This window comes from Cyphellophora europaea (genome assembly GCF_000365145.1).
Source record: "Cyphellophora europaea CBS 101466 unplaced genomic scaffold supercont1.9, whole genome shotgun sequence".
Taxonomy (NCBI): domain Eukaryota; kingdom Fungi; phylum Ascomycota; class Eurotiomycetes; order Chaetothyriales; family Cyphellophoraceae; genus Cyphellophora; species Cyphellophora europaea.
In genome coordinates, this window is record NW_008481815.1 from 1438199 (window position 1) to 1462210 (window position 24012).

General features: G+C 52.2%; 7 protein-coding genes across 7 annotated transcripts; 3 read left to right on the forward strand and 4 right to left on the reverse strand.

The window, feature by feature from the left end:
- Positions 1–358: 358 nt before the first annotated feature.
- HMPREF1541_09011 (uncharacterized protein) lies at positions 359–2091 on the reverse strand (the record flags this gene model as incomplete). Its single annotated transcript, XM_008723329.1, has 2 exons — positions 359–1285; positions 1333–2091. 2 exons carry the CDS (start codon positions 2089–2091, stop codon positions 359–361), a joined length of 1686 nt encoding a protein of 561 aa, XP_008721551.1.
- A 323-nt stretch (positions 2092–2414) lies between these two features.
- Positions 2415–2798, forward strand: HMPREF1541_09012 (uncharacterized protein; the record flags this gene model as incomplete). Its single annotated transcript, XM_008723330.1, has 1 exon — positions 2415–2798. The coding sequence occupies one exon, from the start codon at positions 2415–2417 to the stop codon at positions 2796–2798; it is 384 nt and encodes a 127-aa protein (XP_008721552.1).
- A 2102-nt stretch (positions 2799–4900) lies between these two features.
- On the reverse strand, positions 4901–5719 carry HMPREF1541_09013 (uncharacterized protein; the record flags this gene model as incomplete). The annotated part of the gene is made up of 2 exons (XM_008723331.1): positions 4901–5526; positions 5569–5719. 2 exons carry the CDS (start codon positions 5717–5719, stop codon positions 4901–4903), a joined length of 777 nt encoding a protein of 258 aa, XP_008721553.1.
- A 1509-nt stretch (positions 5720–7228) lies between these two features.
- On the forward strand, positions 7229–8966 carry HMPREF1541_09014 (uncharacterized protein; the record flags this gene model as incomplete). Its single annotated transcript, XM_008723332.1, has 2 exons — positions 7229–7475; positions 7522–8966. 2 exons carry the CDS (start codon positions 7229–7231, stop codon positions 8964–8966), a joined length of 1692 nt encoding a protein of 563 aa, XP_008721554.1.
- Positions 8967–10661: 1695 nt separating this feature from the next.
- On the forward strand, positions 10662–11666 carry HMPREF1541_09015 (uncharacterized protein; the record flags this gene model as incomplete). The annotated part of the gene is made up of 2 exons (XM_008723333.1): positions 10662–10814; positions 10959–11666. 2 exons carry the CDS (start codon positions 10662–10664, stop codon positions 11664–11666), a joined length of 861 nt encoding a protein of 286 aa, XP_008721555.1.
- A 7941-nt stretch (positions 11667–19607) lies between these two features.
- On the reverse strand, positions 19608–20753 carry HMPREF1541_09016 (uncharacterized protein; the record flags this gene model as incomplete). Its single annotated transcript, XM_008723334.1, has 1 exon — positions 19608–20753. The coding sequence occupies one exon, from the start codon at positions 20751–20753 to the stop codon at positions 19608–19610; it is 1146 nt and encodes a 381-aa protein (XP_008721556.1).
- Positions 20754–21314: 561 nt separating this feature from the next.
- HMPREF1541_09017 (uncharacterized protein) lies at positions 21315–24012 on the reverse strand (the record flags this gene model as incomplete). The annotated part of the gene is made up of 2 exons (XM_008723335.1): positions 21315–22401; positions 22973–24012. The coding sequence occupies 2 exons, from the start codon at positions 24010–24012 to the stop codon at positions 21315–21317; spliced, it is 2127 nt and encodes a 708-aa protein (XP_008721557.1).

Genomic DNA, 24012 nt, shown 5'->3' on the forward strand with positions numbered 1-24012 from the left:
GACTCCTTGTTCCTGGGACGTCTGGTCAACGTCCCAGGACATATCTCAAAAATAGTGTCAAGCTACTGAATGGTAGTTTTTCTAATCTGGAACAGTCGAGCGCCGCACATTGAGATCGGCAGTGTCTTTTTCATACACCCCAATTCGCTCCTCGAGTCGTCCGTGAGAGAAACACTCACACTGCAATGGTTCGGAACAGTACATAAAGGCATGATATCAAGACCATTATGTCACTCCACTCCAAGCTGGTGCAAGCTCGTATCTTGCAATACCAGCATTGGCTAGAGCACTCGTATTGTACGACTTCGAGCAAAACAAGTTATGACGATGTTAATTGTCAGCCTAACTAATACTTGTGTCATTCTCTGAGTCGAGGATGAGTATTCAAAATCGCCGTGTTGATTCTCTCGCTCTCTGGAAATAGTCGCTGGAAGAAAACCCTCGTGACAAAGAGCTGCGATACTTCAGCACTAGGAACCAGCTCTGGGTCAAGCAGCTTGGTGATGAACAAGTCGTTGGCGCGTGCGCTGACAGCGACGTCAAATGGTATTCCACAACGCTCTGCGAATCGGAGTTCCTTATTTTCGGCCTGTTCGATGGAGCCACCTTGTACCTGATGCTCAAAATGACCTACTGGGCCAGAGCTCACCATGGCGTCAATTGTGGCGGAGCAAAATCCCAAACCTTGCGCAGTTCGTGCCAACTCTGCCAGCGGTGGGCCAGGATCGACGCCATGAAACGGACTCGGAATACCTTTGTCTGCCTTACGAGGCTTCTCTTCTAGAATGAAGGGCCACAGTCTCATGGAGCACAGCCACAGCTGCGAATACGCCCAGCTGAAGGCATCGTCTCCAACATTCCACGGCAGGGAAATGAACGATGTGGCGCCTGTCTGGACCGTGATCATGTCGCGGAAGTCGTATATCTCCGCAAAGTACGTGCGGACAGTCACTCCTCTGGCCAGCTTATTCTCGCCCAGCAGACGTCGGAGGGCCTTGCTGCATATAGCAATATACTTGTGGTCCTCAAAAAAGGTGAGTAACGATGGAATCGTCATTGGATACTGTGTGGCGTGGAATACAACGTGAGCCTTGTCTTCATCAGTCATGAGAGCACCAAAATGGTTGGCCTCTCGCAGTGCTTGCAAGTGGCGCCGATCGTTTTCGGAGAAGTAGGGGCATCGCCCCTCCAGGGCTTGTATGACGGCTTCATCCACGTCAATGCGACCATCTGCGCTCACAGTGCGCCAAAAGGCAGCTACCGCATCGAGGTACCTCACATGCTCCTGGCCGGGGTCAGCACCTGACTCCACTGAACACGAAACTAGCCTACCTCGTCACATTTGGACGCTATAATCTTGTGCAAGACGCCAAGATTGACCGTACGCCACAGTCTGTGCCAGCTCGCGCACTGATCAAATCCGGTAGCCAGCTGAGCATGATGCTTCCACAATCGTTTGGTCACTCTCTCCATGTGAGGTGTCAGATTCTTTAGAGCTCGGGACTCTTTGTCCTTGTCATGGTCCCGGCAGTACGACCGCGCCCGCAGATACGTTAAACCCCGCGAGGGATTTTGTTCGTGCGAGTACCAGCATCGCCAATGCTCGATGATAGAGCTTGCTTCTTCTATGCACACAGTAAGCGGTGGGGGACCAACGATCTTGTGCGGAGGAGGGGTCCTACCAACACGGTACAGGTTGACTGTCCACCATCGATCTGCCGCCTCCAAGATTTGCTTTGCGGCTGCGATTCGGCATTTTCCTCTGACACAGGACACGCTTTCATGCAATGCCAGAGTCAGTTCTGGAATTGAAAGGGGAGTATGGACATGTTGTTGCGCCGGCACTCTTGCGAAGCTCCAAGTTGTACGAGGAATGGTGGCCTCAATAAAGTTGACAGGATCGAGTCGCAAGCACTCTTCCGTCCGGAGGACGGCTTGCAACTGCTTGACGTGAATCCCGTCTTGGCGGGACAATTCGGGAAGCTGGATATTGTCTAGCCGTATGCGAAACGTCCCAAGGAACGCTCGCTGGCGGCTCGCATGCAACGTGGCATCGGACACGTGAAGCATAGGTGGCTGTTGGTCAGCCATTTTCAGCTTGATCTTCCTGAACCTTAAGACCACGCGCGACTCATGAAGTCAGCCAGACGGAAAAGATACCACCATCACCAGAGGCTGCAGCTGTCGCCGAACCAACTACATTGAGTGGTATGAAAGTTCAACCAATCAGATGCAATCATGATGGAATTATCAGACCACGGGATGCAGTGTGGCGGGATATTTCTGATCTCTAAGATGGATCGATCGCTTCGAACCTCTGTCCGGCATAGTAGCAGCTTCAAATGTTGACGTCGTACGCATCCGCAAAGGGCGAACTTCCGCGCCTTTGGCACTTTGATTATGCGCATGCGGAAATGGGCTCAGACACATTCGCACTAGGAGTACAGGCAGAGCGACTGAAGAAATCAAAAGGACTCATGCGGCTCAATCACGAGGAACGAATTTTGGACATGGCACGTACACTGGGGGGATACCGCCGGGAGATACAATTCTTCCGTACTGTCTACAGTGCTACGGATGCGCTCGTCTTGGGCGTCAAGTCTGTCCTCCAGCAGATGATTTTGAACTATTACCTGCGCCCTGAGCTGGACGGCGAGCACGATGAGCAATGGCTGGCGCTGAGCGACGAGTTGGACCGCCTTTTGCAAGATCACTTACGCACGCTCACTGGCGCAGAGAAGAACTGGTTGGAATTAAGTGCGCAAAACATGATCGCAGATCATTCGAAGACGCTTTGAAGATCAGATATTATAGGAGAGACAGGTCAGAAATGTTGCCAACAGTCATGTCAAATCGCTAGATGTCTTTGCAGTAACTTACTGATGTCTTCACCCACAGAACAAGGAGACTTCCGCTGGCAATCCCATAGTGGATGCGACTTGCCTCGAGGTGGTAAGACCAAAACTATATATCTGACCAATAAATCTTCCTGAGATGAGGTGCCAGCGTCGTGATTGTACGTGGATACCTTTCGTCATTTGAATCTTCTCCAACCCCTTTTTGGCCCAAAGGCTTTATTTTCACTTCATACGGCCTCGGTCTTTCCATTTCGTTCAACGTCCATAAGCCAGAGTTCATCGCACCTGAAAATTGAGTAACGCAAAGAGCCTCATGGCTCGTTTCGACGACCTTCCTGTCGAGATCAGGTGTGAAATCTTCCGGGTCCTGTTTCATTCTATCCAACCAAAAATATGCCACAAACCGCAATCCAGAAATCGTTCACACAACATCTCTGCAATTTTCGCTTCGAGGCAGTGGTTATCCGAAGCTCGTCCGATGTTGCTTCGTTTTGCAGTCGTTGACGTCTCGAAGATATCGCAACTCGCTGATGCGGATCTGCGACAGAGATTTGAGCGCGGGTGTCTTCCAGCCTTACGACGTATCCGACTTCGTTTACGTCATGTGCGACGTGTGGCTGATATTCGGTCTCTCCTCCAGTGCATGACTGAGCTCCAGGCAGTCGAGGTTGACCTTGGCCATATGCTTAGCGATATGCGTGCCTATACTGAGAGGTCCACCGGATCACCAAACGACGCTGGGCTTGCTTTCCTTCAGAATTCAAGATTTGCGAGTGGCTTTGATCGTTTGGGCCGGCAGCCACATAAGGGCAAGTTGCAATCGATTGTTGACGTCTGGAACGAAAGCGGCCGACGATTTAGGCTGTCATCCACATTCAATTTCTTTTCCTTAGCCTTGCTCTTTGACCCTAGCGAGCGCTTGATTGCCCAGCACAAGGAGTGGGTAAGTGGTTGCTTTTAGATTGGTAACTTTGTCTAATTACCTCATAGGTGGCTATTACTGATTGGTGTACTCGATCGATGGCGATAAAGCCAGTTTGGGACGTCGAAGCAAAATTCACGCTTCGCAAAGTCGATATATCACCTTTTGGTTGATAAATCGGCCTCTCTGCCTGAGAGCTTGAATCTTTTGAATCCCAGTCTTTTCCGCTCTTCATGCGTTCGATTCAAGTGAGCCGGGACTTGCCTTGACCGGTTCGTGTCCAAAATCTGTGGCTCAGATGGCGGGATTTAACGAAGCTCCTTTATGGTGCATTGGGAATCGCTGCCGGAGTTCCCAGGGTTTTGTATCTAACCGTACTTATTCTTTGAGTCTAGCCGCGTACTCTTCAGGTCTTCTGCATTTGCTCGTGGCACCCACTCATCGTCGATGGATCCAACATGCCGTCACGATGCTCATTCTTATACTCTTTAAATGTCAAACAGGACATGCAGGGCACAGAATCGGTTTCGCCTTGGGTCCGATGATACACACCCGGAGTTTCGTGGGATGGCCTGAGCGGATGCCGCAAACTATAGGGGTCTCACAGACTGGTTGAGCTGAAGTGTAAGCCGGCCGCGGAATGAAGATTGTCGTCCAACCTTAAATGACGCTTTGCTAGACGTATGGTAAATGTAGCGTACCAGAGACTGAGATGATGATTGGCTTTAGGTACACTTATCCTAAATACAAACGGCAAAGCGCATCGCAAGGTGGATCTACTCCACTGACTTCAGAAATACTTCATGCTGCTTGGACAGGACACCGGACTCGCACATCTCTGTATCAATGAGTACAACGGGACTTGATGAAATGTCAAGCTCTTGTTCGATGTTTGCGGCGGGCTTTCTACACTTCGTTCAGAGGCAGACAAACAACCAGGATTTTGGCGTAGCGGCTGGAATTGTCTACTTTTAACTACTTACCACTATCTTAGAATGCACTTTCTTCCACTGGTGTTTTAACCAACGACTGACTCTTCTGTTGCCTCGTGCCTGACGACAATGCCGGAAGCCCTCTGGTGCCATGACGACAGCTGTGATGGCCGCGTCATACGTTGCCTTCATTCTGAACTCGACACCCAGAGATCCAGACAGGTTGTATAATATTGCTCCGAAGATGCGTTGTCCGCTGTTCCTGGCCAGTCCCAGACCCAGTACACACTGAGCAGGTCCAACGATGGATTATCGGTCGAGGTGCATCGACGTCTGCCTGGAACGGTGATATTTGTGCCGCACCAAACATTGACACCTTCTGGAGGCGTGGGTGGATGTGGAAACGCCGCTTGTCGCTGCCGTGATATTGTTCCATTGTTGACTTGATGGCAGCGGCCATCGTCGAACAATGCTGTGCCAATAAGGAACCCGCGCTGGCCAGTCACATTTGGTGCAAGCCAGACATGGTGCACACTTCGAAGCTTCTCTGAGCTACTTGGTTGCCATGTGCCATAGACAAACACAGACCCTGAATTTGGCTTTCCGGGATTGACCTCGGGCAACGTGATGTGGCCATTTTCTTGATATCGAAGGACGATTGCATCACCAGCTCTCACGTGGAAAGCCGTAACAGGGTCGGGTGCGCTCTGGCGATCGCTGCAGATGTTGTCAGAAGCATTGACGAACAAGTTCGGATTGGAGGGGATTTGGTAGGTCATTGCTCGATCCACGTCTGCGCCCGGCAAACGGAACACTGCCATCGTCAGCTTTGTTGAGCCATAGGTCGGTCACGCACCATGCTGGCGAGCATATCCTCGCACTTGGCTCAAACTGCCATCGGGGCTGATAATGGCGATTTCCTCGACCCAACTATGGGCCTTGACGAGTAGACCAAAACAAGTAAGAACGAGAACGCAGTGTGCACAGAGGATGTCCGGTAACGTCATGGTCAGGAATACACCTCAGATGGTCGAGTCTTTGCTCAGGCTCCCTAAAGAGCTGCGTCAGACTCACCAGAGTCTCCGCGATCATTTTCAGGTGACCGTTGGCCATGAGTATGAAAGGCCATACAAGGGATCTGACTACCAAGCTGACATGTGTTGCGCTGGACGTCGTTTGGGCCAGCACCGCAGAGATTTGTGGCTGCCATTGAGGACGCCCCTTTGAAACTTCCATGCTATCGACGTGCCAGCGAAACTTGAGGTCGACAACTACCACCAATGCCGAAGTGAACACCTGTCCCGGAGAACTTAAACTCCGCTCCGTGCCATTCGTGACTGATCTGGTCGAATAACACCACTCTCATCATGTCGGAGCATACATCTCTTCATTGGGAAGCATCCCCCCTAAACAAGGGGCGAAGAAGCTACGGCCGTGCGCAAGACGGTGTTTCCCTAAGTCAGACGAGCGAAACCACAGATCTCGATCTCAGCCGCGACCTATCACACGACAAATCCACCGAGACACTGTCCACCGAAGACGAATCGCATCTGGCGGAGAAGGTATTTCTCCTCTGTCATGGATGTATCGAGACATTGCTAGTCCGCTTTGGCAAGGCATGTGATCTCTCCGCCGCAGGACCTTTGATCAAACCTGGTCACGCGACTTTGCTGCTCACGACGTGCCGGTCATGCACGCGTCGGCGAAACGCACGACTTGGTGCAGAGCTCGCAGGTGCTCCGCTCTTAGTCGAGCTTTTCCAGATGATATCCCTTCCTCCAGCGATGATTGAGCAGATGCATGCGTTTCAGGTAATGCAAATCGTTGCGGGCGGGAAAGTGCTCATCCTCACCCACGATGGAGCCGTTGCGTACGAAGAGTGGGAAGTGGTGCTCAATAGCCTTCCAAAAAGTTGTGTTTGTTCTGGCATCGTGACCGACATGAAGTCGGGCCTGCCGAAAGACAGGCTGACAATGCCATATGTGCCAATCGCACTCATGTGAAGCTGCGTTCTGCTACACTTGCCGGATTCAGTACTCTTAAATATCTCCTCACATCAGACTGGCGGCGCTCTATAATCCATCTCGCACGCTCTGAAATAAAATAAAACCGATCGACCTCCACAGATTTGGATTCGGTCGTTGGTTGTTCAACAAATTCTCATAGGACCACGAAGTCGAGGTTGCCGATGAGTGGTAGCTCGCTTCAATTGCAAGTCTCTACCACATTATCAAGGTGTGATAGCGTCTCATGTGACTGTACGTCAAACCAGCGCGTCATTCGGGGATACTCTAGCGCCGAGCCGTAGCAGCTGCATCGGACTGTGGCTCACGTCCCATGCCCACAGCCGCTAATGTACGGTGAGGCAATCCCGGCAGGCCTGTAGCAGTAACTTTCCAGTGTAGCTGGCATATATAAGACCAAATCCCAATTGGTCTGACTGCTCCTTTGATCATTTCGCCTGATCCAGCGCCAAGAAATCTCGGACGCAGTCAATCCGCCGCGCGAAAGTCCTCATGAACAACATCTGCTTTTATCAGGGCCCTCCACCCGTGAGGTCAAAGAAGATCATGAATCAGGATGATCCGGTCGAGTCTGTAGACACTGGACTCTCCAGTGTGGATGAAAACCTATGGCTGGCACAACCTCAAGATAAGGTTCCCTTCAGCACTACCGTTCAGATCAACTATCCAGATACGGTGCCATTCCAGGGCTCACCGCGCCCGCTAGACTTGAAAATATCGACCGAAGAGAGCTCTAGTGGTGAGTCGTATCCTTCCAGCGCAATTTATTTAGCTGACTCTGATAGTCAACGTAGCTCACACCCAAGCCTTGATCCATGAGAATGTAGATGATACCGACGACAATCTCCCAACTCCGGTTAAGTTTTGCGCGGACGCTGCTCCTCGTGACAACGCCTGCGATCCGGCTGTTATAAACGAGCAACTTAACACGATCTATTCCAAGTGTGGAAATTTCGATTGCGGTGGTAAGGGCGACGGCGAGGATAAGGACGGTGGCAGCCTTCGATACGGATCTGAGACCACTATGAGGTCACTTGATTGTCCAGCACTGGGGCACAATTCTCAGGAACCCATCTTGGACATCAATTCTTCATTTGAAATACCGGAAACGCAGGCCGAAACCTGCGTAGAGAAGACAGGAAAGACAAAGACCCCAGCCGTCGATTACGGCGCGACGCAAGAGACGATAGGCTCGAACGAAAAAAACGCGCATCTTCACAATTGCATGGGCTCTGCACGACGTTGGTCGTTCCCCGGCTCCGTGGCACCCTCAGTCTACTGTGGCAACGATTCATCATGCCTCGAAGAGTGCCGTCGAATCCGGGCTCCTGATAAGCCATGGCTCAGACCATGTAAAAAGGTGGCGCTCCAAAGGTCCACCACACCTACTACTGAAAGCTACTATTGGGAGCAGAAGGGAAGCCAGAAGCGTCCCACAGAGACAAGTGTCCAAACATTCGACCACAAACTGATAACACAAGTCTCGTCTCCATGCAAATGTGCAAATGAAGAACAATCACCCACTCATCAAACCCCCAGCGAAGCAGTGCCACTACCTGCAGCGTTGGAACCGATCTCTGTCACAGACGCCATGCCCGCATCCAGTCCCACATCGTCGTTCGTTAGCCTTCACCCGTTATCGCCAGATGACACATCGATCTTGACTGCTGTTGTACACGATGCGACACAGCTTACCAATCTCTCCAAGTCGGTGACGCCTTGGAATCTTCCTCCTAGCCTATCTTCCGAAACCTTTACCATCATGAATATCAGACCCTTAGGAGATCAAACATGGCTGCTCATGGCAAAGATGTCTAATGGTGCTACCAACGATGCCACCCGCTCCCCGCCCGGCAGAAAGTGTTCGTGGCAGCGAAGATCTCAACTGAAGCGGAGAAGAAGGCCACCTCCCTCCGAAAGCGACGCAGAGTCCGAAAAACATAGCGCTGATCCTACTGAGCACCATAATCATCCGGATCGGCGCAAGCAGGCGAGACTCCAACTTACTGTGAGCGATGACTCGCATAGCGAAACAGATGATGAAAGCGTTTCCAGCTCCCCCCCTATCAAGATGAAACGTGGTGGGTGGACGCTGAGTGAGGATCTGCGTCTGACGAGGTTGGTAGAAGCAGGCACTCCGTGGTCCACTATACTAAAGAAGTTCCCCCGACGACGTGAAGGAGCAGTACGGTCTCATTGGAACTCTGTGTTGAAACCTCTGGCATCTTAAAGTCACACCGTTGATAGACAACGGCAGTCCATCGTCCTTAGAAGTTCGTTATCTAAGTCGCAATTGTACACAAGTATGATGATTTGGCGACGCTACGAATTTATTCTTTATATATCATATTATGGATCAACGATGTTCCTCGGTGTAAGTGATAGATGGACGATAAGGCGTTCTTATGTTGTAAAGGAATAGAACATGGCGATGTGAAACATAGTACAGTGATGCTTGGGAATTTTATGGGTCTGTACTTCAAGCAGGAGGTACGGTACAGAGTCTTAACGAAAGTGACCGAATCTTACTTCAGGTATAGCACCCCCATGTCGTCGAAAGAATAGAAGCCGAAAGTCTGCAAATTATAAGTCTCAGAGGTCCGGATTTGCTCTATATTGGAGGCGACTTTCTCCGTGGAGCTAAATGAGATCCTGATCTACATGCGATGCCCGAACCCAGAGGAGCCATCCATTACAACTACAGCAAATTTGAAAGGGAAAGATACAAACGCCTCCAGTGTAGCGGCACCTTGAAGTCCTACAACCATCAGCGCGTCCAGTCCAAACGATTTGGCCTCCCCAGGACATCCAACAAAGAGTGGTATTGACGGACATCCTCGTGCCGCAAGTGGGAACCAGACGGAACCCCAAGAAAGCGCCAGCACGCCCAACGACCCGAGATTCTGCGCCGGTCCCGATTGAGGGACATTTAGAAGAGCAGGAACATACCAGGGGCGTGATGTGCGAGGGAATCAGCCACCGCACCCGCGAAAACGCCGGGTTGAAATAAATCGGCAACAAGTTGGCGCAGACAGTGCGCACACTCAATATGCTCTACGGAGTGGACTGGCTCCCACCTTCGACCCAAAGTTATGGTCCGTAACTCATGGTCTGTGCCGTGGCTTGCGAACAGCATCGTCCGGTGCGCCATGGGTATTCCGGACGAGTCTTCGCAAATTACGCGAAACGTCCCCTCAGCTCTTGCCCTTTCCTTCTTCTGGAGTTTGTGGATGGGACTAATGTCACAAGCGCTCGTCCCTAACATGTGTAAAGGCCGTCCACTCTCGTTGATGTGGACGCAAAAGGTTGTCTAGCTTTGGATTGGCTTGGTCAACGTGATGACTACTGACTTTCGTTGATCTTCCTACTCAGCTGTTGATCAAACGCTTTGTGACAGGAACCAGATGTGATTCTTTATTGGTCAGCTGGCAAGAGGTTCTTTGGGTGTGGTGATTCAGCTGAGTACCTGACAACTCAATAGAGTTTGATAACTACTAGCAGCATCGATATTGATTCAGCTCCAGGGTTCGACTCTGCGGCCTTCATTGCTCCTGCCCTGTGCAAAATTTTCGAATGACTCACTGATGATTGGCTGATACCTGCCATCGAGCTCAAATGGGCAACCTGTAGGGGCCTCTCCAGCCAATAGACCGACTATCACCATCGAGACCTCCTAGATTTACTCTTCGGCTTGTGTTTGCGCTACTTGATGTGGTTCAGTTCAGAAAGCTGCTAGCTAAAACAGTGCCTGGCAAGGTTTTATATATGTCCCTTCCCCAAGGTATCTGGTCTTTTCTGAATTTCAGGTTGTGGCAATCAGTTAACATCCGACGACAACCGACGAACAAATAGAGGCTGTCTAGAATGGCTGGTCTCGCACTATTCCAAAACCCTGTTTTGGCAGCCACTATGTACCTAATCCACCATGGTTTCCCTCCAACCCCAGCTCCCTCAGAAAGATGACTTCGATATCGAATACGGGATGATTCTCCTGCACAGAATCACAGAAGCTCTCCAACAGTTCCATGGCCTCGTACCCAACAAGTATAAGAGCGGCGTTCACTTTGTTATGATGACAGTCAGGAGCATAATCGACCTCCGGCGTCCTAACACAACGACTTTCATAAGTGAATATCGGCTCCTGGGTGCCTTACAACGGCTTTCGAAGAGAGGCACGTCATGAGCACCCATCTTCTCCCCATCCACGTACTAATTACCACAGACGATAATTGCTCTCGATATCCGTGCTCAGAATGCCGGCATGTTGGTCAGGAGGGCTGAAAATTCCATTCAGCTAGAAGCTTTCGATCTTGCGCCCCTCAACGAAGCTGTCATGAGCACCAAGGGTCGACTTCGACGCTGCTTTCCCGGGCCGGCTCTCTCGCTGACTCTTGAACAATGGGGCGAGCCTGGTTTTCAGGCCACCTTCGCCCATGCGGTGGCCAAGATGAGTACCCAAGCAACCAAAGACACGCAACCCAAAACCCGGAAATCCAGACAAGACCACGATGAAGAGCGAAACACGACTCATCCCAAGGTGTTGTTGAACTCGCCACCGAGGATGTCCACGTGGTCGACAGGAGTGTGGCTTGAGGCCGCTTGGCGACCGGTGGGTTTCACAAAGGAGATGACCAATCACATCGAAGTGCAGACCTATACCCACGGTTGCTGCTGGTGCTGTAAGTTTGCCACCCGCCCATGGAGCGGTGTTGCTTCGCAGGTGGCGATGACGCCAATCGAGCGTCGCGTCCCAAGATCTGCAGGGGGATCATCGGAGGTCCACGAAACGCTCGATGATTCGCTTGATGGTCCTACCACATCAAGCAACGGGGTGTCCTTCCGGGTTTGTACGATTTCCTGCTTCCGCGGCTTTGTCTACCTGGGGTCAGCTGGCCAGGAGTTAACAGTTTCGGTGGAATTGAACGCTTAAGAACTGCATCTCGAGATTCGGCACCATCTCCACGACCTTGTTTTACCGCCCAGTTGCATGAGGCGATGGTGGCAGGACGCGTGAGATATGTCAGGACAATGCCCATCTTGATCTGAGTGAAGACATACACGGGAGAGATCTAGGTCGCACACTGCCTGTAAGTCTATCAGACGATGCTGATCTGCTCGATGGTTCTAATAATGGGCCCACAAGGCCTTCCACTGTGCTACTTGACGGCAGGCACTATGTGCACAGGTTCAGGAAGGCGACTGTAAGTCGATTTCAGTCAGATGGTCCATCTACTACAACAGATACCAGCTCTCAAGAGAGGGCGGGTGCTCCGTCGAAGAGGTGCTCGGTTACAACAATCTGCAAGAGTGCAAAAGATAAGTACTCTTCGAGGACTACAAGTCAGGCCGCTGTCGATGGTTCATATTTCCTGTTACGTCCGACTTCAAGCATACTGTACCAATAGTACAGTGAGTCATAAGTACTGGAAATATTTCCGGCGTGTCGAGATTACCCAGGATAGCTCGGAACAGCTCAGTGTGCCGCCTTGTTCACAAAAATACGTGGGATGCCGCAAAGACACCAGTGCCCATACTTGCTGTGGCCACGTCTTCCTAGGGTGTCCTAAGCTACAGGAACGCATGAACTAGAAGGTGTCGAGCATCAGCGACCCTTGAACTGGGAGCCATCGGAATCAGAGGTCAGCAATGCAAACGCCCGTCTCATGATTAAGTTCAATAGTCGTTTCCTGGCACAATATTCCTACCTGACCGCTGTTTTTGGTCACTGTAGACCTTGGCTAGGGTACACTGCGAGTCGACGCGGAAATGATACCTCGACCAGGGACTGCTAGTCGCACCCGTGCTTACTGGCGCACGAAGTGTCGGCAACTCATTTCAGAACATATTGGGAGGTTAATGCGGCCTCTATCGATACGTGTGCTAACTCATTTCTCAGAGAAAGAACTTGGCTTGAAGATCTCTGCCGACAAAGTTCGCTTGGTTCCACGACCAGACGATCCATACCAATGGGTCTGCTTGCCGGCACGCACTCACCTCTTCGACAAGCCGCTGAGCAAACATAACACAGGGGCATACAAGGAGGTATGTCGCGAACTCGGTCAATCCTTGGGAGTGCGAGCGCGACTTGCAAATGACGATCAAATGTCGCCGGCTCGTCCTAAGACTGATCAAGCATGTCCCCAAACAGCCGATGGCACACAAGACAGCACCAGAGTTCATCGCTTGGGCCCAGATACCTTCATTACGATGGTCGAAAGACTGAGGAGGAGTAACACGGCTCTTCGGGAAGTTGTGGCCGGCTTGAAAACTGATCTGATGGCCCGTGATCGGTTGAACACCACCCTGCAGCGCAAGCATAAAGAGCTTGCAGAGACCACAATGATACTGCAAGCGAACCTGGAATCCAGCAGAAAAGAATTGCTAGCGTCGGAAGCCCGCACAACCACACTAGAACTCCAATGGACAAAAACCGCCACTAATGTTGAACGTTGTCAAGAGGCGTTCAGTGTACTACACGGGCAGTTGACTAGCGCGCTGCAAAGTTGATGCAGGTCGCAGTTTCGAGGTCTTATCCGCAAATCTGCATGTACGTACACTGACGACATCAACTCAAGTCATGCCGTATAGTATACAGTCAAGCGCGAGTTCGGTGTCCTGTTCGATCAACATAAGAGTAGAATATAGTACTCTAGAGTAGTATAGGGTATTCCTGAACACATGGAGCGGCTGTCCAAACAAGCGCACCATAAAGTTCCTACAGTAAACTTGAGTTTGCTGCACGCCATGCGTGTTTGTTATTCGAATCCAAAACTTGATGCCCCACTTACCTAATCATTGTGTGTTCGTGCTGACTGCGCCAGAAGGGCCACTTAGGGTGTTAAATGAGTCTATCCTGGCCAGCACCAAAAATTCAAAAGCTCTCGGGGTTCGTGGCCTCACTTTGATATCTTAGATGGAACACTATTATTTCTACTCCTTGCATTGGACCTTCTACAGTTTCTTCCTAGCAACAGTTCGGCAGAAATTGCAGCTCCTCTGCGGCAGTGCGGCTTAAAATGTCGTAGCGCACTCCCAGCTGCGGAACAGACAGCGTTCTGGATAGACAACTCCCAGCAATTATCAGTGGTTCTACAAGGATTGGCCAACACATTCGTGTGCTTTTTCCTACAGCAAAACATGTAAGAAAACTTTCGGAGTGGTGCCTTATACACACACACACAATTTGTTAACGCCCGGCGGCTTGGCCGAAAGGGCAACTATCGATCGTCTAATAATACACATCCAACTTTAAAGTCCTACTCTCCATCAAGCCCATAAGTATATACAGTATAGGTCCATCTCTTTTGCTTGTTATCCAACACGCTTCGGATATCTCATGGGTTAGTAATTGGTTAGTAGACCGGCTTGAAGGCGATTCCCCAAGTGTTCAGCGTCCTATCTTCGGCGGCTGAAGCGGCGTCTGCTGTTTGTGCCACGAGGTGAGGTGGAGGGTGGGTTAGGGTTTTAGAGTGAGGTTGCTATCGGCGAACCTGTGGTTAGTTTGCGTTGAGTCGACCTGTAGCCATCGCAAAACAGATGGTCGCTCGAACCGCGTTCATATCGGGGGACCAGTTCTCCTCGTCCATGATCGTTTTTCCTCCTAGGTAGAACGAGATATTTCCTCGCCGTGAGGCTGTCAGCTCCATCATCTCGCCTCGATACTGAGTCCATCTGCTACATCGAAACAGAAAGTGTTCAATAGTTTCCTTCGCATGCCCACAGTCACACTCGTCTGTCGCCGCAGCACCGATTCGGTGAAGATATGTGTTCACTCTGGCCATGCCTGTCTGAAGTTGAGCGAGTATACTGGCTTCTTGGTATGTCAGATAGTCATAGAGCTGGCGTGTGTGTTTGCCCGGCAGGGCCTTATCAATCCTCAGGGAGTACTTTCCCACGTTCTCTGGCGTCCTTTTCGTTTCTCTGAGGCGAGTTCGCGCGAGACCCAAAGTCGTTGATCGCACCGATGGAAGCTGCGCCTGTGGCACGCAGCCCTTTCTTGTGGCACTTTTTGCCTCGTCCTTGGCATGCTTCATGAGGTCGACTTCCTCGTTCGGCTGGAGCCAGAGGAGTGTCACCATGTTCCCATGCTTTCGTAGTCGTCTGATAGATTCATAGGCCCGGCTGATGTGACTTTGGCCAGATTGTTGTCGGGGCGTCCCCAGCGCAAGTGCCGCTGCTCTGTTCCTTGTCATTAACACCACCCTCCGGAATCGGACCTGTGGCAGCATGTTCAGAGCGTCGGCCACGGCCGCCAGCTCTCCAGAGTATGGGTTTTGTTCCTTCCTTGTGCTCAATGTCGAGCACAATGAGGTGACCGTATCTTCGCCGCGCCCATAGGTGGTTCTGGGCATGTCAATTGCTCCACCATATCCTACGACGCCGTTCCGTGCCGAGCTGCTGACAGCGACGTATACGACTCCGGCGACCGCCAGATGTCTTGACCCCTCTTTGCCAATGACGGTGGGCAGCCGGATTTCCCAGGGCATTAAGGTGCATGGGTTAATGGTTTCTAACTTCTCCATCGCGATGCCTCGCACCGCATCGGCCACCTGATATAGCGGTGAGCGATGTTGTTTCCGGAACTTTCGCATGCGAGATGTGTTTTGTCGCAGAGGATTGGTGTCAGGTAGGGTATGAATATTGGTCCACAGCTTAACAGCGCGCCTCCAGAAGCGTTCTCCCGCACTCATGATATGCGCCTCGGCCTCAGCGACCCACGTCGCCACCGTCGAGAACGCGCCGATGATGGCCTGCGCTCCGGTCCTCTGTACGCGATTAATCGGTCCCAGCAGCCGATCCTTGAAGACGTGCATCCAGACGCTGGAGGCGTAGTCCACTGTCGGCACCACCGTGGACGTGAACAACTGCCGCGTGGTCGATGTCGAGAGACCCTTCAGTCGTCGCAGCATCATGGCGGCTTCCAACCCCTTGGACGCTGCCCTGGCCACATGTTCCCGGTACTTGAGCTTGGCATCCATGATTACTCCAAGAACTTTTACATGCTCTTTGGGCGTGACTGTCTGTCCCTTGATAATGAAAGGCTCCGTACTCGTTCTGTATGGCTTGCGCGTGAAGTGGACGATAGCGGTCTTTTCCGCTTTGAATGTCGCACCGCTTCTTCTTTCCCAGTTGAGAGTGTCCTCGATAATAGCCTTGATGCCGTCTCGGTTGCTGTCTGCTGTCGGCCCAGTGACCCATGCAGTGAAATCATCCACAAACGCAATTGCCCCGCCGTGGCTATCGATCCGTCGCTGGACCAGGTCGGCGTTGAAAAAGAGGAACAAGATGGGAGAAAGGGGAGAGCCCTGCGGCAGGCCTGCTTGTGGGAGCTCGCGGGCTGGCGGGCTCCGTCCGTTGACGTGGATCGTTGCGGTCCGGTCGGAACAGAATGCTGCTATCCAGTGGAGTAGCACTTCTGGTATGCCACGGGCTTTCATCCTCTCGAGCAGTCTCGCCTTACACACCCCGTTGTAGGCACCTTTGACGTCGAAGCTGACAAGGCTGAGAATTCGTCGGCCTCGCCACGCGGTATAGATCTGTTCCTGCAGGAACACCAAGGCTTGTTCCGCTGACCGTTGTTTGCGCGCCCCAAAGTGGTTGGTCGGTAGGAGACCGTACCTTTCCACCGCGTGCGAGATCCTTTCTGCGACCACCGACTCCAAGACCTTGCCCAGTGTGGCGAGGAGCGAAATTGGCCTCCACGCTTTTGCCACGGCATAGTCCTCCTTGCCGGGCTTCCTCAGTGGTATGATCTTGGCGTGCCGCCACTGACGGGGCAGCCTTCCCTCTTCCATTGATACTCGGAATAACGACAGAACGTGGTGCTTGACCACCGGCCAGGTCTTCTTCCACACAATGGCCGGTAAGCCGTCTTCTCCCGGTGCTTTCCATGACTTGGCGGCAAAGAGCTGTCGTTCGACCTCCTCCATGGTGATGGCAGGCATGTGTATAGGCTCTCTCTGGGGCCTGGATCCTTCGTCCTCTATGTCACTCGGTAGTGGCGGAAAGAAAGTGGTCAACAGCTCTTCTGCCTGCTCGCCATGATCTGCGGTCGTGGTTCCGTCCGTCTTCACGAGTTGCGGCACTTTGCTGAACGCAGCGTCGTCGCCCGATTTCAGATACTTTGCGGCGTTCCAGATGTTGTCGTTATCCGCAAGAAACTCCTCCCAGTGCCTTTTCTTCTGTTGTCGGATGGCGTCATGGTATTGTTTGGCCGCTTCTTTCGCCCTGTCTTCCAGCTCCGCTCTCCTCTGTCCGGCACGCCGCTCCGCCCGGGCCTGGTTTCTCCAGTACGTGTGTATACGACGGAGCTCGGTAAGGTCGGTTGTCCACCATCGCTTGGTATAGGGCGAGGGTTGCGCAAGGGGTGTGAGGACGTGGACGGCTTCATGCACCGCTGACATCAATCTGTCAGTCATAGGCTGAACCGCGCCCAACAGCGACGTTGGCCCCAACGTGTGTGCGATCCTGGCATTGATAGCTGACCATGGGGCGTTACGGAACAGCAGTCGTTCCTGTTGCTGTAGAGCTGGAACGGAAAGATCCAACATTGTCTCGATGGCCCGATGGTCTGATCCATGGTCCGTCTCGTGTGCCGCGCATCTGATCAATGCATTGCTCAAGGCTTCGGACGCCAGAACGAGGTCGATGGTTGTCTCGTGCATCCCTCCGTGGCCGCCTCCACGCCATGTCTTCGTGCCTCGCGGCAGGAGGCTGCCGAGGGCGAGGTCGTTCATTAGGTCGATGATTGGATCGGCTTCGCCCTGCCGTTCAAGGGCCACATCATCTCCACCCCACAACTGATCGTGTCGGTTGAAATCGCCGGCGAACACCACGTCCACCGTCGTACCCGAGCGTCGTCGTGCATCGCGAACCACCCCCCGGAGGTGGGCACACGCCTCATGCAAGGCCCGAGGGTCGTGAAGTGGGACGTAGACCGATACCACCAGAACCTGTCGGTCTGGGAGTCGCACTAGTGCCGCCGTTATATCAGGGGAGTCAACCTGCATCTGCTCCGCCTCTACCTCTCTGTTCACCCACAGCATGCTCCGGATCGGCCATCTCCCCTCCCTGTACGTCGAGGGAACCATCTTGGTCCACTTGTGATGTGCCATCGGGGTTGTCAAAAGTCGACCCCTGATTTGATGCGCCTGTGGTTCCTGTATCGCGAGGATTATCGCGTCGTGTATCCCTTCGTCGTTCATCAGACTCTCATGCACTTCGGCCTGTTTTCTGACATTTAGCTGGATCATGTGGAAGCTTCTATTCATGTTGAGATGGGTAGAGCTTCTGACAGTTTTTGCTGAACGATTCATGTGGACCTCCACACGGGACGCACTTCACTATGGTTTCCGCGCATTCGGTGTGGCGGTGGCCACTGTTGGCACACCTCGCGCATTTCTGCATCTTCTGGCACTGGAACGCCTTGTGACCAAGTTCCTGACAGTTGAAGCATTGTTCTGGACGCGGGCGCCGTTCAAACATCCCTGTGTAGCCAGATTCTCCTGCAACATGGAAGAAGCCTTCCTGCAGCAGACGGTTTGCGTCACTGGCTTTCGTCACATACACCACCATGGATCCATACGCCTTGGGCGTGTTCTTCTTGCTCAGCCACGCCACTTTCGCCACCGTGGTCTCATTCTCTTGTCCGAGGCTTTCGGTGGCTCCTGCACGGACCGCTCCTGTTTTATCCAGGACCGCCTGGCGATTGACGTTGTCTACCTTGATCGGGTAGAGTTCGTCTCTCAAGACTCTGACCCCTGCTGCTAGTTTCGTCTCGACCACTTGCTTGACCATCTGTTGTTCGTTCTCGTCTCTGCACGTAATCTTCACCCGGCGGGTGTTCTTCACATCCCTGGTCACCGCCCGGCATCGCCAGGTGCTTTGCTCGTTGACGGCTCGCATCTCTTTCTCAACAATGGATCGAATCGTGCCTGGGGAGATCTTCTCGGTATCCACTTCGGCCACACGGGACGTATTAATCGTGCAGTGAAGGGCATCTACGGTGTCCGTGGCGCGCGGAAAGTCGCGGGGAAATGATCTTGGCTGTGCTATTCCCTGTCCATCCTGAGCTGCTGCGACGGATGCCCACGACCGTGTTGACGGCAGCGGTGCTGCCAAGGTGCTGACCTGGTCTTGGAGCGTGCTGACCTGGGCCTTTAGTTCATGATTTTGTTCTTTGACAGCTTGTTGCTCCTCCTTAAGCTCTTTCACCTCCGTTTGGACCTCCTCGATTGCTTGGCTCTGCTTTTCAATGATGGTCTTGAGGTCTTTGACCAGCTCGAGCAGCTGCTGGACCGTGTTTGCGTCGTCTTCATGTCCTCCTTCCTCTTCATAGTCGTCATCGCTATCCTCGACGGCCTGGATGCGGGACACCCCAGGTCTGGCGCTCCGGGTGGTTTGGCGTGTTCGTTGGGCGCTTTGAAGTTCGCGAGCTTTGGCTGACGGGGCCGGTGGGCGCTTGCTGCGGGGTGCTGGGACCACGCTGGCAGGTGCGACCGTGATCGTCGACCTGTCTGGCGTTCGCAGCATGGTTGCGTCGGGGCGCGGCTGCAGCCGGCGCTAAGGACACGTGTCCTCTGCGGGGTCTGGATCTGCCCCTGAAGCTTGTTTTCGGGTTTCGTTCTCTCCACCAACAGTATCGCCAGAAAATCTTCTTTAATACTGTATACAGTCCTTTTCTATTGTACCGTATACAGTGAAGTGCGAGTTTCGGTGCCTTATACAGTTCTTTGCAAGTTCGGCTTTGCATTTGAGCAACCAATTTGATTGAACTTTGTCAGCAAATGGAGCACTCGGGAGTCCAATTGAGAGCTAGCGCGTCACCTTGGCGTTCTCGCACAATTTTTCGCAATGCTATAAAATTCTCCATTTATTCCCATCTCAACTTCCACCACTTGAGTTCTGCACCAGCCTTCACTGTTAAGTATAGGAAGTCCTCGTTGGAATCGTGCTCGTTAATGTCGATGTCTACATCAATTCCGACAGGAAGATCATCGATGCTGACCACAGGCACTGCGAGCAATGATGCTGGCGGCAGACACCTTTCAATCACGTACACTGGTGTTTGCGGGCGATCGGACTTATCCAGAAGCCCTAATTCATGAAAGTCGACTCCTCGCTCCACTTGATTGTGGATTCGCGTTTCAATACGCTCGTTGTCACTACCAACCGAAGCTCCAGCTGTTGGTTGAGGATCCAGGTCTCGACTTTCATGACCTTTAATGTCAAAAGCAGTAGCATCCTGTTCCACATATGGCTTCAGTTTTAACTGAGACGTGGTAACGAGACTTTTGTAGCTCCAATTTAGTCCTTTCCACTTTCTAATCGACGATCCACTGAAATATCCAGTCCAGTCTTGAGTCTTATCAAATGGCCAGACTTGGTAGGTGACATGAGCTGCACCGTCGACCGTCGGATGCAGGTAGTCGATTCTACGAACGGGTGCATTACCACAATGTCCTTTCAAGATAGGCTCTTCGAGACGTTGATAGGTATTGTTCTCTCGGCTACTGTAAACACAGGGTGGTGGGTTTGTCAGGACAAGGACTCGGCAATGCTGACTGGCATACTGCGCGAAGCGACCAGATGCACCCTTGACATAACGAGAGTACGACTTTCCTCTCTGAGCCTTGGGACTGTTGGGATTGCTTGAATCCATCAGAGGTCCCATCGCGACTGTCAGCGTCTTGATACCCCATATCGCTGACCATTTCTGAGCATAGGCCCAGTCAATACCGGTCCAGAAGAGAACCACATCCACTCCTGCAAGGGCTGAAGCCAGTTGGGCATCGATGTCATTGAGTTCTTTCTCCGTCACATACTCAAGTGGATCGAACGTTCGAGCGGCACATGTATCGAAATCCTTATCCAAGGCCCAGTTTTTCTTCGGAGCAGACTGCTTGGGTGCGGCTTGCTTGGGTGCGGCTTGCTTGGGTGCGGCTTGCTTGGATGCGGCTTGCTTGGGTGCGGCTTGCTTGGGTGCGGCTTGCTTAGAGGGTTTCTTTCTTCGCGCCATTATAAAACGCAGGTTGTCATTTACCTGCCTCGTAGCGATGGCAGGAAGAATTCCGATGCTAGTGGATACTGCAAGCCAAGGGCGACAAGCGAACTCTTGTACAGATGCGGGGGATCGCCTTCCCCGCAACCTGGACATATCGACTACTGTGTACGTAGGCCCAGCAGGTAGTCGCACCTCGCTAAGCGGGTGAAAGCGCCTTGGCGTACGACATCTTCTGGCAACCCACTAAGCTAAATGTTATGTAAGTACTCCGTACAAGGTCGTAGATGAAGAAGCCTCTCAACGGAAGGCGGTCCTTGGGCTGCGGTTGTGTTAGTGTGGGCAGTCCGGTGCTGATTTGTCCTTCGCAGTTACTGGATGCCGTTCTTTGCTGCCCACTTGTTCCCACTCCGTTGCGTCCAACGTGGGAACGGTCATCTTGCTTGCCTGTTTACGGACTTTCGAGATCTTGCCTTATCAACATGATAGCCCAGGCGCAACGCACCTCTACCCTAAAGCACAATGTTGACACAACAATGTCGATCTGCAACAGCTCTCTCTGTGAGAATTTGCCACTTATTAGTTCGTGAATTTGGGTTGCGAATCCGTGATTTCTTTCTTGATCCGAACGGACTCAGCCTCGTGCTTCATTGCGGTGGGGAATTGTGCACCGATTTGTGTCGGCGTGCTGGTGTTGCCGCTGGCTTGCTCCCCCTTCACGTTGTTTCGGGATACTTGGCGAAGGGCATCATCGTCAAGGAGTTCTGTTAGGTCGAACAAGCCCTCCTCCACTTCCTGAATTTGCATCATTAATTCAGCTGTGATCGATATCTCATAGATAGCCAGGAACTCCATGATCTCTTGCCAAAAGGGTTTAAGGCGCCCCCTCCTGTCATATGGATTGGCACGCTTCATCCATGCTGCCCAGGATTGAATGATTCGGTCAGCAGTGAGCACTCCAATCTTGAACCACTCAATGTGAGCTTGGAGATGAACATTACACCACCTCAGAGCATACCAGTGCTCGACTAATTCGAAATGAACCAGTAGTTCCACCCGTTCCGGGTGGCGTGTATTGGCGTGCTGACTGAGAAGAGACGGGGAGCCATGACTGCACTCAGCCCAGTAGCCCATACGATTATCGATTGAGTTGGTAAAGCCAATTTTGAGCATGCCATTAAAAGAGCTTTTCGTGTACGTGAAGATGTAGACAATGCCCTCTTTGGGAGCCTGTAGATCGATGTCTGAAAGTAAGGCAGTGGCCAACGTTTGACCATCCAAAACTGAATGTTTGCTGAAAGCCACCTTCTTTGGAGCACGAGAATTGTGTGTATTGTGCGGCGACATGATCTTGCAAGTGGCGGGGCTTGCAGGCTTTTGCCTCGTAGCGAATAACGCATCGCGTATTTCAGCCTGCCACAGGGTGGCAAGAGAGTCTGCCAACCCGCTTCCCCAGATCTTGTTGCGATGATGGCGGGTACAGCAGCAGCGCTCAGCTATCTGTGCCAATGACTGCTGAGCATGAGGGGTGAGTGGATCACCCTGGAGGAGCGCAACAGCGAGCTGGAGGACCGACTGATTCTCATTCGCTTCAAGCTTAACCATGCAGCATCTTCCCTTGTCTGGTAGATACCAGATACACTGACGAGCACCTTGTTGCAGCCAACTGCAGATGCAATTGAAAGTTGGGAATTGATGCGTCATTGGTAAGGTAGCCGTTACGCAGCACCACTGTAATATGAAAGACGCAAGGCTGGCGGAAGCAGAGTCCAACAAGCAACATTACGGGAGATGTGATGCTAGAACATTCTATTCCAGCGCACTTGGCATTTTTTCGCTTAGATTCCCCCAACCTAGAGTCTGTTTCTCCGACAGCGGTTACAGGCCATGATACGACACCTCCGGCATTCAAATATGTACTGGGACAAGTGATGACGGCACTCTTCACATCGGTGCTCGCCTTGCACACACCTCCAGCTATCATGGGTGCAATTGTGTCGCTCTTGAAGCATTCGTGCTGCTGCGTTCACTCTTGCTACCCGCTCTGGGTTATCCCCGGCCAGTCGGGGAGCATCCCGCTGAACCACAACGTTGGCTCTATCATAGAGACGATTTTCGTCCCACTGATCACATGGGCATTCTTTCCATCGACGACCGCATACGTAGCAGAACTCTGTCCGACACACACATCTATTTCAATTAGATCTGGACGATAGGTGTTGAAAGCCTCAACTCACGTCATATGATTGCAGCCTGTATCTAGCTCAACCATTCGCCCACAAGAGAAGCAGCGTCGCCAGCCTTGTTCTTCGGCAAGATCGAGTACACCTTGAAGGGCCGTATCGTTTGGGCAGTCTTGATCGTCATGAGCTGCCTCTTTGCATGTGGAGCAGGTGAAGTTTGAACATGCAGGACACCTGGCCACATCACTGGTAATATAATCTGTGCTGATGAAGACTGAGCACGCGGGTTTGTGACAATAAGTCCTATCCTGAGAGCTATACTCAACCACCTTCTCTTCGAGCTTCTCTTTTAGCTCACGAGTGAGGAAAATCTCGACATCTTTCAAAGAAATGGGCTGCCGACAACAACGAGGTGGGAACAGGCTTTCGTCCGTAAAGGATGCATCGAAAAGCTCGCGCAAACATGTGCGACAGTATTCATCTTGACACGGTGCCGCAATGACATCGAAATGCTTCTTCGGTTCGAGGCACGCCACACAGCGATGGTCTGTACCACCAGCTCGACCTGCGCGACTGGCGGCCCATTCCGAAGCCTCGGCGTGATTCACCTCGCACTCCGTACGTGAAGTAGATAGGTCGTGTTCTTCACCCAGATTTGAGCCAATGTCTTCTGAGATATATGCTGCGGCGAGCTTAGCTAAGATGACATTGTCGAGGTCCTTTGGGGCAGTTTGTGTCGAGCTGAGATTGGCAGCTGTGTCTCGTCCACCGATCATGCTTGCAATATGATGATCGTCGTGCGCAGCGCTCTCCTCCAGAATGGTCTCGCTGATCACTGCGCCATCAGCTGTAACAGCTTGGGCGATACTCTTCGTCATTCGTTTGTCGGCGAAGAATGTCTGTAGATCGCGAACGTTGTCTTCAAACACAGACACTGCGATCTCCCCATCGCGATGATCACCCTCCCTTTGTTTCCCGGGATAGCTTTCTTTCAAGTCTTCGAGATCGGCGAGCTGGAGCTCAAGGATCAGCTCAGCTGAAGCATCATCGACGCTTTCAAACAGTGCCGGGGTAGGATATGAGATGGATAGCAT